Source organism: Pseudochaenichthys georgianus, chromosome 21 (genome assembly GCF_902827115.2).
Source record: "Pseudochaenichthys georgianus chromosome 21, fPseGeo1.2, whole genome shotgun sequence".
In the NCBI taxonomy this organism is placed as follows: Eukaryota; Metazoa; Chordata; class Actinopteri; order Perciformes; family Channichthyidae; genus Pseudochaenichthys; species Pseudochaenichthys georgianus.
Genome location: NC_047523.1, coordinates 12,660,659 through 12,675,729, shown reverse-complemented (window position 1 = coordinate 12,675,729; position 15,071 = coordinate 12,660,659). Strand labels below are relative to the sequence as shown.

The 15,071-nt window shown below is 38.2% G+C and overlaps 2 protein-coding genes across 2 annotated transcripts; one reads left to right on the top strand and one right to left on the bottom strand.

Moving 5' to 3' along the window:
* Positions 1-49: 49 nt before the first annotated feature.
* LOC117466988 (ubiquinone/menaquinone biosynthesis C-methyltransferase UbiE) lies at positions 50-5,060 on the bottom strand. The gene is made up of 7 exons (XM_034110530.2): positions 4,960-5,060; positions 4,539-4,818; positions 4,286-4,446; positions 1,819-2,035; positions 766-866; positions 381-518; positions 50-296 (listed from the first exon to the last, which is right to left on the bottom strand). Exons 2-7 carry the CDS (start codon positions 4,647-4,649, stop codon positions 206-208), a joined length of 819 nt encoding a protein of 272 aa, XP_033966421.1. The 5' UTR covers positions 4,650-4,818; positions 4,960-5,060; the 3' UTR covers positions 50-205.
* A 5,973-nt stretch (positions 5,061-11,033) lies between these two features.
* On the top strand, positions 11,034-13,405 carry LOC117466348 (olfactory receptor 1468-like). Its single transcript, XM_034109556.2, has 2 exons — positions 11,034-11,932; positions 13,357-13,405. The coding sequence occupies exons 1-2, from the start codon at positions 11,034-11,036 to the stop codon at positions 13,403-13,405; spliced, it is 948 nt and encodes a 315-aa protein (XP_033965447.2).
* Positions 13,406-15,071: the final 1,666 nt, after the last annotated feature.

Genomic DNA, 15,071 nt, shown 5'->3' with positions numbered 1-15,071 from the left:
AAGTCTGGTCAAAGATGATCCACATGCATTACACAAGACGGTCAATGAGTTGAACTTGAGGGAAAACATTTTTTATTTAGAAATATCTACATTTAACAAATCTCTCCATCAATGAGTAACATCTTATAGTTCATAAGTTGTAAATGTTAACATCTAAGGATCACAAACTATTTCTTAACACACACACCCAATGCCACATGGTTGATTATAGTGGTTTTGATGCCAGGACACAGAAATATTCCAGTTCCTGCTTAATTTCCATGTCAGGAGACATGACTCCCATCTCCTCCAGAAACCTGTGAATCAGTGCAAGTCAGTGATTAGTCATAACATTTCAATAACAGACATTTACGATGCATGTGTGTGTATGGATAGATGACCTGTTCTGAGTATGAAGCAGCAGGTTTTCAGCCGTCTGGGGATCTTTCTTCTTGTAAGCTTGGAAACTGGAAAGTGACTCAATGAAACCCATCAGGTTCCTCACAGAGGTCGACGAGTTCACCTGAAGGCCCTCAACCCTGTTGTATCATTATATAATGTATATTAAGACAATTAAAAAATGCTGTCGCGTGAAAAACATATTTGACCTAATTTTACTATGAAATTATCATTAATTCAAGACAGCAAAAGTAAGCGTATTTCTGATTTAAGGAAGAAATCGGGATTTCAGCTCTGAACCACTTAGTTATTGCATGTTTTTGATGACAATGTAATACTGTATCTGTCAAATCTCATAGGTTTGTTTCGATCTTTGTTGTTATTTACCTTTCTTTGTCGGGAAAAGGGATGGCTGAGTAGAGCTCTTCCAGCTTGCCCAAAGCCACAGCTACTTGATTGCTAGTGTATGGCAACAGTACCTGCCTCACCTACAAATGTAACAAGTAAATGTGTAAGATTTGAAGTTGTGTTGTATAGGTAAGGTTACAGTAAGAAAAATACGTTTTATTTTAACAAAGGGGGATGCTGGTCTACCACCGCCTTGATCGGTTACTTTTTTTCTGTTATTGAGTTTGGTGCAGGGGTAGACCAGCAACTCCTGTATTCTGCAAGGTAAAAATGACAGTTGTTTTGAAAGAGTCGGATGGCTATGAAGAGAGAAATGGCTGAGATGGCTGTCTGAGGGCATTGAAAACTGGGGAAAATATTGTAAATGTAGCATGCACTTAAACTGATTTATTCGCATGGCTAAAATACCTTTTGCTGCTGGCCCAGTCGACAGCGGTACATTGGTTAGCTAGCCATTACTCCTGTGTATTATTTTGCCAACCCCAATGTACTAAGATAGCACACTATGGGAAAAAACCTCATACTAACCCTCTTCCAAACATCCAAACTATGCTTAAGTGCAGGGCTGGATATAGCTTAGTTAACCATTAAGACTGGGCAAAGTTGGAAATTGCTTGGACATCTCTGTCCAATGTTTCAAAAATGTGTCACAAACACACATAAAGCACATCATTTATGCAGTATTTTGTTTGTTTACTTCATTGGTCATAGGGGGAGTTAAGTGGCAAAACTAGTATTTTTGACCAACAATGAAACATGGATCTACATAATACTGTGCAACATCTTTGGCTATTTTGCGCAGGTTGCCAGATTTGTGATGGTACTAAACCTGGCAACATCAACAACAAGTTCTGTGCTCCGGCTTATTTTTCTTTTTTAGAGTAAGCATAATAAAACATATTATGTTTGGTAGAGCCATATGTATCCCCCTGCTTCAAGCCTTTGCTGTCTTCTGTCAGCTCTTGCCTTTCTTATTGGTGATACTGCCACTCAAATCTGTGCAATGCCCATGGAAGTAGAGTCTACACCCACCTCTTCACATATGTGGTCGAGTCTCTCTCCACAGTCCTGGTAGTGAAGTCTGGGGAAAGCGCAACTGTAGCCCAGAAGAGCAACACAACCACCTGGTTTTAAAACCCGACATGCCTCAGCCAGGAACCTGGACTGATCAAACCAGTGGGCTGCTGATGCTGCAGTCAGCAAGTCCACATAGCCATCTGGGAAAGGAAGCTCCTCCGCTGACCCTTTCCTGCATGGGCAACATACACTTGTAACTACGAAGGTCTCAATATCAGAAATGTTGTAGTTTATAAAAATACAAGTGAACATCCACGATTCTCATAATACATGTTATACCACGGTAAAAAAAGAAACAAAAAATCCCAAGTACTCTAAAATACAGTCTTTCCTCACTGTTTTCATGTATTTTTGTTAGAAAGTGAAATAGGTTATAATTCCTTGTCATATATGTTTATATTGTTGGGAAAACAAACCATCATTTATGCAAGTTTCTTGCCAAAATCTCTTAGACCAAGTCTAAATGCATCATGATAATAAAAATAATTGACCCTTTGACCAATTTTAATTATGTAGAGAGCCTTAAGCCCCGAGCCTGTTTTTCAGGTCTCAGGCTCGAAAATGACATTCCCAGAACAAATGACCATATCTTCCCTTCTAAAAGGGTTAAATTAATAATATTTTTTCTAAAAGCAAGGTTACACCTGTGAGTTGGATGTAGAAGTGTCGGAATCAATATAGATGTTTTTATTTTAAAGTAAATTCAGATTGAACACAGTAAAAAATATAAATTATTGTGTCCGTCCAAAAAAAAGTAAAAATTACTTATAGTGAAAACCACCCTTGAATGTTGGGATGGTAGACTAAAAACTTTAGGAATCCAAACTACAACATATAATAAGTACCCTGTTTCAAGATGCAAAACAAATTAAATTTGACCTTTTTAGAGAGATTTAGCAAAAAAGAAACACTTCTGGGGTCATTTGGGTGGATTTGACCTATCTCTGGCCCCCCTTGCTCGATTTTGCTGATTGACATATCTTTCTAACCGTCAGAGCCAATGGAATCGAGGGGAACTCCCACATACTCCTTATTTGATTGTGTGTGTGTGTGTGTGTGTGTGTGTGTGTGTGTGTGTGTGTGTGTGTGTGTGTGTGTGTGTGTGTGTGTGTGTGTGTGTGTGTGTGTGTGTGTGTGTGTGTGTGTGTGTGTGTGTGTGTGTGTGTGTGTGTGTGTGTGTGTGTGTGTGTGTGTGTGTGTGTGTGTGTGTGTGTGTGTGTGTGTGTGTGTGTGTGTGTGTGTGTGTGTGTGTGTGTGTGTGTGTGTGTGTGTGTGTGTGTGTGTGTGTGTGAGTGAGTGAGTGAGTGAGTGAGTGAGTGAGTGAGTGAGTGAGTGAGTGAGTGAGTGAGTGAGTGAGTGAGTGAGTGAGTGAGTGAGTGAGTGAGTGAGTGAGTGAGTGAGTGCCGCATAGCCAAGACCGGAAGCTGCGATAACTCTGGTGGCTACCATCAGCAGCTAACTTTTACTTTCTGATTTTTACATAAAAATGGAATTATGGACTATAAATAAAAAAAAAATATTACACACACAGAAACATTATCAACCTATGGATTAACCGATTCAGCCGCGTTTTTTCTCGTTTTAAAGCCATTGAACAAGTCTTTTGATCTTGAGTGAGTTCGGATCACTCAGTGATTATATATATATATATATACCTAAATAATCTGTGGAACCTCAGCTTTAATCGGATATCTTATATGTGCAGCTACGATAATTAATAAGGATATCTTGAGTTCTGTGCCAAAGTTCGCTCAGGGTTCATTTAGATGCTTCTTATGAGACTTGTGTTTTGGTAAAAATGGTTTGTATCGTCAGTTAGCTGAGATTATTCCCGTTAATTTGGTATAACACATTAATAGGTTCTTAAATATTAAGATCCCCTGAGACACAGTGTGGTGAAAAGAAAAAAAAAAGGACCCGCCGAGGGGGACCTTGGGGCTTAACAGGTTAATGCACCATCGCGCTACTCTATGGAACCTTGCTGCACGTTAGCTAATAAGGCAAGGCAAGGCAAGTTTATTTATTTCGCACCTTTCAACACAAGGCAATTCAAGGTGCTTTACAAAAATGAAAGACATTCAGACAAAGGCATTTAAGAACAGTCATTAAAAAGAAAAGATAATAAAAGAAACATTAACATAACAGCTAACGCCAACTAGTTTTCCTTCAGTCAATTTCACTGATTTGATGTGTACAATGTATTGTTGGCAGAAAAAGGGTGCATTCCCTAAATGCGTTAAAAGGGAGTTTAGTGCGTCCTAAACTCATTTTCTATCATCCACAGAATAACTGTAGGCTGTTCGATAGTATCGAATTTTAGGGGTTTAACAGTTCTCGTGACATCCCTACATGTAACTTCAAATTGTTTATTATTTAAAGGCTTGTTACGTCCAAACATAAAGGGCATCTCACACACTCCTACCTGTATGTGATGTTAGGATACCCTGGCACACCTTTGGCCTCCTCCAGTTGAGACTCGCTGATGTCGATGCCCACCACTGCCTGGAAATGTGGTGCCAGAAGTCGGGAATTCTGACCTGTTCCACATCCCAGATCTACAGCAAGCACATGTGGCTTTCCTTTCTAAACAACAAAGTTATTTTGGTCAATATGGTGAATGTTGCAGATTTGAGGAGATTTGAATGGACTGATATGTAATGTATTTGGCCACGTACCTTTTTATCAAGGTACTGAAGAATAATGTTCTTTAGCTCGTCTGGAGGCGTAAATCGATACTTTTGGTAAACAGAGGCATGATCCTTCCCCTCAAAGAACCGGTATGTCATATTTTTTGTATTTTCTCCTTCTCTTCTGTTGCTAATGTGTTGCCCTCTCCGAAAAATTCTTGGAAACGGTGTCCTTTCTTTGTTTATTTCCCTTTCAGTCTCCTCTTCCTGCTGTAGTTAATCTCTGGCACATTGCACTTCTTACAGCATTTAACCTTTCACCCACCTCCTGAAATGTAAACAAAGACAGAAATTATCCCGGAGATTAACAGAAACAAGGTAAATCAAGTAGCTGTTAAAAAATTGTAGCACAAAACTGTGTAGGAAGAACTACACAGATGAAAGTAATCCAGAGAAAAATGTTTCTTACAAGGTGAAAGCTCCCCTTGATGAAGTATGCCTTGCAACTCAGCTGCAGATCGGTTAAGAATGTCTAACAGAGGCAGGGCCTTTTGCTTAACCCATTCATGGCCAGAGGATTGAGTTGTATTGTGTAATAACAGCGGAAAACACATGGTTGTTAGTCACCGCACTTCTGCAGGTGCAACAATAAATGTTCTTGTGTTCACAAACGTTTTTGCAATTGACAATATCTGTTGTTCTTTTTACAACTCTTACATGACTGTGTTTCTTTCTTTTGGGGCCTCAGACAGATCACCAGTTACAAGCATAAAGTCCCACATTACATAGAAGGTCTGCTGAACGAGCTGAAAGACAATGGGACACCTGGGCCAGGTGTCCCATTGTCTTCTTTCAGCGTCAGAGTGTTTTTTTTCACCTGGCACTCCCAAAAAACGGCTTTTACCCAGTGTTATTCCATAGAGACAGTTGTGAGGCCGGAGCAGGATTGCAAAATACGTTTATATGTGCCCCCACTGCAGAGACACCGGCTCTCGACCCCGAAAGTTGGTTCAACACGGGCATCAACTCTTTGCCCAGCCAGCACAGAGAGCCAAGAGCTGCGTGTGTGCCTGAAGATCATGTCAGAAGCCGTGGCAGGAATTACGTGAGTAACAACAGCTCATGTTGACTAAAGGGAGGAGTGGAAAGTCTTGAGAAAGCTGTAAGAGAAGAGTACAAAGTTGTTGCAAATGTTGTTCAGGCTTCGTAAGTTTAAGTGGTGTAAAAAAAAACTTAGCTCAAAGATCCTTTTCAGAACTTTGAACTGTCTTCATTCAGCCTCAAATATTTTTAAGTTAACTTTGCACTTCCCGTCTGTAAATAGTTCAATGTTTAACCTGGTATAAAATCTGTAATGTCTTAGTAGCACAAATCAAGTGACCAGCAGTTTCTCTGGAAATCACGTCACTTTTGCTGCAATTTAATGACATAATAAAACCACTACCTGCATAACAGTCTCTACAAACACGTGAAAGGTCACTAGGTCAGTCATCCCTGTGTTTCCAAACTAAAGTTTGTCAGTATGTAAAAGTGTGTTGTTCATTCTTTTTTTTTTAGACCATTTGCTCAACTGAAAAACATCTTTGTTTTGGTCTGGTTACCAAGGACTGCCCTCCAGGGTAGCTATGCAGGTTTAATTGCTCCCAAGGTGTGTTGACCATTTCCAACTTTGTTATTCTACCTTAATAACCTTTGAAAAACAAAGTGTTCAATCCCATGGGCTCTCATTAGTGTTGACATCAAACATTGCATCAGAGGCAATCTAATTTCCCCTTTTTATTGCATTAAAACTTATCTCAGACCAATACACATTCAAACTATTCCCCAAGCTCTATGTTTCAACAACTGGTGAAGATACACTAGGGATTTCAGGGTAGTGATGGTCATTAAGGAGGCTGAGGGGACTACTCAAAGTCATTACAGTAAGTTTGCATCACTCATGACCTAAAGTGCATTGTGGTCTTAAAGATAAGAAAAACATTACATCATCTGTTTCATAATAGTTTGTCTTACTTTTGATCCCTCCACGTAACTCAGATTGGTACACAGGGGTGGACAGAACTTATTGTTGAATACTTGTATGAGGCTGCACCAATGCCTCATTATGAAGTTCAATAATAATAATAATCTTTATTTATATATAATCTATTTTCTTGGGATAAATAGTTCTTAATCTCCATTAGCCTGGTGTATGATTATTATAACTTCAGAATATTTCTATAAATCTGATACATGTTTTGCCTTCTACTAATCCCAATAAAATGAATGAAACAATGGTAATGTGTCATCCTTAACAATAACCACTGTAGATTACTTTAAGTCAATTATGTATACTGAAAATCCTCTCTCGGCACCAAACATTTCTCAGTAAGCGCTTTAAGTTAAGTGATGGTTATATATTATACCAGCCTCTGAACCCCCTTCATGAAAGCAAAATAATATGTGGCTGTGTCCATAAAAAATGTACTGTTTACTTTACCTTTATTCATTTTCAAGAGTTCCTAGCAAACATAGGCAGCAGCAGAAAATAACAGTGGCAGACATAAAAGCAAATGAATAAACGTTTAAAATAAAACAATAACAGGATTATTATAAAGTATTAAAAGACATTCAAAACTATAAAGAGCGATGTTACTTTTTCTAAGACATGTGAGAATACTTTAAAGGTGTTCAATTAGATCAGACAGGATACCTTTTTTCGCAGTTTATTACTGGTTTGAGCAGAAGGAATAAATCCTGAGTGAGAAGAACCTTCCTGTACTTTTATTGTAGGATTCCATTCCGTAGGTGAGAAGAATGTAGTCCACTAACAGGCTTACAGTTTATTGGTATACATATGTCAATAGTTAAGTCTATAACTGACAAGGAAGATCATGAAACCCAATTAGGAAAACAGAGATCAATCGTTAGCACGGGCTCTGAGTTTTTTATAAATCGTAGTGTTAGATATTATCCAGTGTGTGTTGCTATTGCGAATATGAATGTATGTAGCATGCAGCACGGCTACCAGCCCATGCTGAATGCTGCTTAGAAAGTCTGACCTTTAATTTTCAGTTGACAATTCCAACTGGGAACTCAGATAGTCAAAGTCAACTTTAATGTCAATCTTACTCAGTTTGTGTTTACAGACAGATAGATCGACGTTTCAAACAATCCCGAATACAAAAATAAAATGATACAATATGTAAAAAAATATGTATAAAATATGTATATCCTATATACACAATTACGTAAAAAAAAACACAACAATCAATACAAAATCATATATACAAAATAACAGTCACTTCAATATCAATATCTTTGGTGCAAGATTGCACCAAAGATACTCTTCCCAGTACAACTGGAATGCACCAAAGGTCCCAGCAGCCTGGCTACCATCAATCAATCAATCAATGTTTATTTATATAGCCCAATATCACAAATGTTACATTTGTCTCAGTGGTCTTCACAGTGTGTACAGAATATCAGTATGACAATACGACACCCTCTGTCCTTAGACCCTCACATCGTACAAGGAAAAACTTCCAAAGAAAACCCAGTTTAAAGGGAAAAATGGGAGAAACCTCAGGGAGAGCAACAGAGGAGGGATCCCTCTCCCAGGACGGACAGACGTGCAATAGATGCCGTGTGTAAATTGAAAAGATAATACATTTGCAACATAGATAGTCCAAATGTTTGGAAATGCATGTGTGTATAATAGGAAGATGAATCCACGAGGATATCCATCCAGGACCGATGATCCAGGACCACAGCCACGACTCAAGATCCAGCGCTCGCGATCCAGGACACAGGACCGCAGGATCATCCATGACTCCGGATCCCAGCGTATATAGACAGCAAAAAGAAAGACATTTGGGGAAGCTGGGTTAATGGGAACATGAGAGTACACAGGTATAGACAGAGAGAAGGAAGAAGTAAGATGTCCCCCGACAAACTAAGCCTATATCAGCAAAACTAGGGGCTGAATCTAATCAGCCCTAACTATAAGCTTTATCAAAAAGGAAGGTCTTAAGCGCACTCTTAAAAACGGATAGGGTGTCTGCCGCCCGAACACAAACTGGAAGCTGATTCCACAAATGTGGAGCTTGATAAGAAAAGGCTCTGGCTCCCATTGTACTTTTAGAGATTCTAGGAACAACCAACAACCCTGCATTCTTGGAATGCAATGCCCTAGTAGGACAGTAGGGTATAATGAGTTCTTTAAGGTAAGATGGCGCCAGCCCATTAAGGGCTTTGTAGGCGAGAAGAAGAATTTTAAATTCTATCCTGTGTTCTATAGGGAGCCAGTGTAAGGCAGCCAGAACAGGAGTAATGTGGTTCCTTTTCCTAACTCTGGTTAGTACACGAGCCGCAGCATTTTGAATCAGCTGAAGCGACTTGATTGACTTCTTAGTACTCCCTGATAATAAAGAGTTACAATAATCCAGCCTAGAAGTAACAAATGCATGGACTAGTTTCTCTGCATCGTTTTGAGGCAAGATATGCCTGATTTTTTCAATGTTACGTAGATGGAAGTAGGCGGTCCTTGAAATTGATTTTATGTGGGCGTTAAAGGATAAATCCTGATCAAATATAACACCAAGATTCCTTACAGTCTCACTGGAGGCCAAATTAATGCCATCCATAGTTAGTATATCTTTAGATAATTTGTTTCGTAGATTCTTCATATATACAAAATAACAGTCACTTCAATATCAATATCTTTGGTGCAAGATTGCACCAAAGATACTCTTCCCAGTACAACTGGAATGCACCAAAGGTCCCAGCAGCCTGGCTACCAGCAACCCTTGACCCCGCTCCAGCTCCAGCCCCTCGTTGGCAAATCCGGTCGACTCCATCCGCTGAGCCTTATCTTTATTTATGTATAAATCAAAGTTTGAATTGGAAAAGTAACTTGCTTAAGTTATATGCTGGTTATTTTAAACAAAAAGTGAACAACATTCCAAGTTCCTTCAGGACATTCTTAAGATAAAGGCCTGGATAGCCGGAAACCAGATACCTTTGTAACGATATCATATTTTGTGCGGATCTAAGAAAGCAATTTGTTTTAGATTAAGGCATTTGCTAAGATACTGCACATAAATGTTTAAATATGTATTGTTGTCAGATAATTATCAGATGAACCAAGTGCTGCCCCTGGCCAAATTTGGGCCCAGCGCAATTTTTTTTGTCACGAGGCCCCCCTCCCCCCGATTTGTACAAAAATCTCCCAATCCCATACTCAACATTTATAAACTGTCAGCAAGTAATAGTTGGAAATAAAATATCTACTTAAGCGGTATACCATACCAGAGATCTAATACTGATGGTGCTTAACATCCTAGAACAATATTCGATTCGTTTTTTGCAGTATTAGGGCTATGACGTAGCTTGGGGTGGTCATATGTTTTTGAGAAGACGTTAAGTTTGTAAGCCTAGTTGAGGCTATTGAGACGGCATCATTCAAATGTTAACCTGCACAATTGAGGCCACTTCATACAATTTCTGACTCCACAGACTGTATGGCACGACTGGAGTTGTGCATCAGTTGGTGTTTGTCCAATTTACAGTTTAGAATATATATTGTTTGAGAAGATGAACCATTAACCACTGTTATCTACATAATTGTAAAGTGCCTGGAATAAAGAAAAGCCAAATGCTTTACAACTTCTGGCAAACAATGTACCGACAGCATCACAAACTGCAAATGCAGTTGTATGAAGGGCCTTGTAAATAACTGCCTGATTAATACTTCCCTTGTCTGTAAGGGTCCCCTTTGCTCTCTAAGTTTCGACTTTGCAATTTGTGGTTGGTTGCTGGCATATGCACCTCTAGCTGGTAAGCCAACAAAGAAGGAACAATTAACAAATAGTTGTTTAAAAAAAGTTTGTGTCATACGATTTGCTAAAACGGCCATTTCCAGCATTATTAAAAGCTGTCTCTTTCAAACAGCGCACCGGAGAGTGTGCCCATTAAATGCACATGTTTGGTGGGCCCTGTACACACACTGTAGTATGACTAGTCTTTAATAGTTTAATATGTGTTGTCGACATCGGCCTGATATTGCCATCAAAGTTTGTTCGTGTATAAATGCTTAGGTTAATTTATTTAACCATCTGCATGCCATATCAAAATAGGGTAATTTGTTTTGCACAGTTAGTAAATTCCCCATAGAGTGATGACTGCAGTGATGTAATAACACATGGAAAGATAAACAGTCGCTCAGCTGTTCCTGTGAACGCACACAGACTGCATGAAGGATATTCAGACGTGATGAAACCTCTTGATGTTTACAGTCAATATAATTGAGACTGTGATCATTCTAATTCAACAAACGTATGTTTTACTTGTTGATCTAACTGACTTGTACTCCTCTTGCATAATGTATTGCTCTGTTCTCTTGTTTTGTTCACTGCTTTCCAAATACCTGAAACTGCCTCAATTGATGTCTAACCTTTCACTTTCAGGCCAAAAGGTGTTGCAGCGGCACTAACTGTTGTTAGGATCCTGCTGTAGAATTGTCTTTATTCATCAAACAATCTCTTTTACTGTTTATAGGGGTAAATGGAAAACGGTACGTATCCCCCTTATTTTAACCTCACCATGTTTGTGAACATAGGCATCTACCGGTACCCAGCATTTGTCCTGTGTCTCCTCTTGTATGCTGTCATTATCTCTGCTAATCTTGTCATAATAGTGGTAATATCAAGAGAAAAAGTCTTACATGAGCCCATGTATATTTTTATTATGTGTCTTTCTATTAACTCTCTGTACGGTTCTGCTGGTTTCTTTTTCAGATTTTTGAGAGACCTTCTGTCTAATACTCATTTGATCCCACGATCAGCTTGTTTCATTCAGATCTATGTCATTTACACCTATGCATCCTATGAGCTATTACTTTTAGCAGTCATGGCTTATGACCGGTATGTTGCTGTTTGTCAACCTTTGCACTATCACAGCAAAATGACCTCAAAGATGATCTCTAAATTGGTTGCCTTTGCATGGATCTTTCCCATCTTTTCTGTTGGAGCTTGTGTATATCTGGCGGGAAGACTTCCATTGTGTGGCAATAAGATACCTAGGGTGTTCTGTGCCAATTGGCCTGTTGTAAAATTGGCTTGTATCAGTACTGTGCTTAACAACCTTGTTGGAATGTTGATGACTACAACGACAGTCATTCTGCCCCTGGCTTTTGTCTTGTATACATATTTACGCATTGTTCTTATTTGTTGGAAAAACTCTTTAGAGTTCAAGAGCAAAGTCATACAAAGCTGTATGCCACACATTGTTACATTTGTAAATTTTTCTATTTCTTTGTTTTGTGATATTGCTCTCAGCAGGATAGACGTTGAAATAATAAATCCATTTTTAGGAGTATTTTTATCACTTGAATTTGTTTTGATTCCACCCATTCTAAATCCCTTTGTATATGGCCTGAAATTGCCAGAAATAAGAAAATGTTTGTCACGTAGGTTTTTATGCTCTAAACCTGTTAGGATTGAAAATATTACCCAGTGCTTAAAGTAAGAGGTCTGATATGGACTGAGCTCTCTCATATATAACTTTAAACTGTCTGCAACAATAATGCGTGTCATAGTAAAGTAGTTAAATTGTTTTAAACATATTGTGTTTAGTATACTCCAAGATGGTTGAATTTTCATGATCATATGTTTATATTATATGTATGCATATATTCATTAGTTTTTTTATTTCTCAAGCTACAGTATGTCATCATATTTATTGATGCAAATTATAATTTGAATGTGTAATGTAACAAAGTAAGCTGGGCAAAATAAGGTGTGTATAACAAGGACATATTGTTCACTTTTCTTATTGAATTTATCACTTATTAGGATGTATAATTACTTAACAGAGACACTTTTAGCTCCGTAATGTGAATGTATTTATTACAGTTGTTGCATGTTTTGTTTGTGTAACATACCATATACTCATGCTTCTCAGCCAAATACATGTGTTAAATGAACAAAACACAAACAATGTGAAGCTGGGATTTGGCATGAGCAAGTCTGGGTATTAACACATATAAATTATGATTGCAGTAGCTGAAAAGGCATTAACAAATTCTATGAGAAGTAATTAGTAATTAAGATGACATAAATATATAAAAAATATATCACATTAAAAAATAAATATTGTTCATTGTTATTCATACATTTTCCAATAAGATCCTTGAAAGGGGCACCACGTTTATATATACAGTTAGTGTATGCTTATATTTTAGTCTAATGAAACCTACTATTTATTAGGAACTGTAATACATATTTGAATTAATATCTATAAAATATATTTATTTATTATTGTGATGCTATGAACTATTTATAGTGTAAATTGGAATGATCCACATCTGTGCTCCCGGGTGTATCTGTGTGTTTTCTTCCTGTATGTTCCTGCCTGTGTACATGACATAAACTGCTGCTCATAACCAATTGCCCCTTGCGGGATTAATAAAGTTGTTGTTTGATGGATTGATTGATTGATTGATTGAGTAAAGGTCGGAGAATTTCAAAAATGAAATCACTTTTGTACAATATCAAACAAACCAGCATGTATATTACAAAATGTAAAAAGACATACAATATATAATTCAATTGAATATAAATATATATATTTTTTTTTTTTTATGCGTCTTGTTATTTCATAGTAGTGGACAATAACAGGTTCCACACAGGGGCGCCGCCAGGGATTTTGGGCCCCATGAAAATATATCACATTGGGCCCCACCACCAGGCATAGGCCACACCAACCAAGCACAATTGCTGTAACCACACCTCCAGAACCCAACACACATTTCTGCTTTAAATAACTCCTAAATGTAAATCTATCTTGTAGTCCAATACTAACTGCACAATATTTGTGCACTGTGCAGACTGCAAATTCTACTGCAACATTCTGCTGCAGTAGAATTCACTATTTGATATAACACTAACATTCCTGACAATAGACCTTAATAGTCATCTTTTATGGTGTACATGCCTTTTTAATAAACATTTTGAATGGAACATTCATACATCAAAAATAAATATAACTTAAATATACATGATCTCTTAAATTAAAATAAAGTGAACATTAAAGGTGGGGTAGGTAAGTTAGTGAAACCGGCTCGAGATACACTTGTTATATTCCATGGAATGCTCTTAACATCCCGATAGCAATGAATATCTTAAGTGCTTTGACAAAAAATCCATACAAAAATGTCATCTGTGGAAGCCGTAGTACTGTAAAAAGCACGACCAATCATTGGATGACCTACCTGCCTGGATGGCTTACCTGCCTATCAGCCTTCCATCTGTGCACAAACGTATCTCGTGCCCTCATTGGTCATGTGCGCGTTCGTGTGTGTTGGAGGAGGGGCTCTGTAAGGAAGTGGCAGATTTTTCCCGGCTCAAGCTGGTTTCTCCAAAATTACCTACCCCACCTTTAACACCAATATTATCATTTAAAAAATGCTATAACAAAAAAAACAACATAACCAGCAGATTTTTTAATTAAATACAAATACCAACTACAAAATAAGCGGGTATTAAAGTGTAAATGGACAACAAAACGGAAATGAAAAGGCCTGATGTTGGTGCTATATCAGAGCCTATTACCTGTTCTCAGTCTTTTTCTCATCATGCATCTGGTGTGTAGTGATCCAATATCGTTACCATAGCCTTGCCCTTTAACAGTTATTACGAGCACTTGCTCAGCCTTACTCACCAAGAGCCCAGCACCTAGCCTTCTTACAGGCAAAGACACTGATCAAGTCCTTGAAGTCCAGCTTTCTAGCCAACTGGCTTTCAATGGACAGCATGGCAAGACTGCAAAGCCTTATGGGGGGACAGGGCTGCTAAGCCTAAATATGGATCTGTTGGTCCTGGCACCAGGGGGAGGGACAACTGATTTAGTATGAATAGCTGCTAAAAATGTACCTACATTTATTAAATGTCAGCTAAAAGAGGAGCGAAAAGAAAAACCTCTGAATTTTCTGTGAAGATATTAACAGTACTTAATGTCAGCAAAACATTACAATTATTATTTACAATGGACTAAGCTTAGCTAACAGATTAATTTCCACCACTCATAGACCACACCCACCTCTTCTTTTGAAAAACTGGGTGACATACTGTCGCCCTTTAGTCCCTCTCTTGTCTTTCTCTCCTTTCTTTTCTTTTTTGAAAGCCTGAATTTGTTAGTCGTTGAGACATCGTACACACGTAACTACTAGCATCCCTGATCCTAACATGCTCTCACTGTCTCTGCTGCTAGAAAGAGGGGTACCGCACAGCTTTTGGAGGCAGGACCAAACCATTACATGTAAATAGAGGGGTGTGTAAAGAGGCTTTGGATAATTAACTTTTGGAAGAAAAAAAGTGAAATGAATCATAAGTTTAGTGAGTACATTATCAATATAACGTTATATTAATGTTAATTATTGATGATTGATCAAAGGTTACTTAGACATTTTTTCTTAATGTTCTAAACATGTTTGCGGACCTGTCAGTCACGGGCCCTTAGAATCGTCCTAACTTTTCACCCCCTTACGGCGCCCCTGACTATACCCTCTGCTCACTCCTTTCCCTAAACTCTTTCCCTGGTTCC

What these genes read in the sequence shown, in the direction of transcription:
- LOC117466348 (XM_034109556.2), top strand. Translation starts at nt 11,034, where the DNA reads ATGGAAAACGGTACGTATCCCCCTTATTTTAACCTCACCATGTTTGTG. An exon ending in CCAGAAATAAGAAAATGTTT is followed by an intron (nt 11,933 to 13,356) that starts GTCACGTAGGTT and finishes TGCACTGTGCAG; the next exon opens with ACTGCAAATTCTACTGCAAC.
- LOC117466988 (XM_034110530.2), bottom strand. Translation starts at nt 4,649, where the DNA reads ATGACATACCGGTTCTTTGAGGGGAAGGATCATGCCTCTGTTTACCAA. An exon ending in TTCAGTACCTTGATAAAAAG is followed by an intron (nt 4,447 to 4,538) that starts GTACGTGGCCAA and finishes TTTGTTGTTTAG; the next exon opens with AAAGGAAAGCCACATGTGCT. An exon ending in CTGCTTCATACTCAGAACAG is followed by an intron (nt 297 to 380) that starts GTCATCTATCCA and finishes ACTGATTCACAG; the next exon opens with GTTTCTGGAGGAGATGGGAG.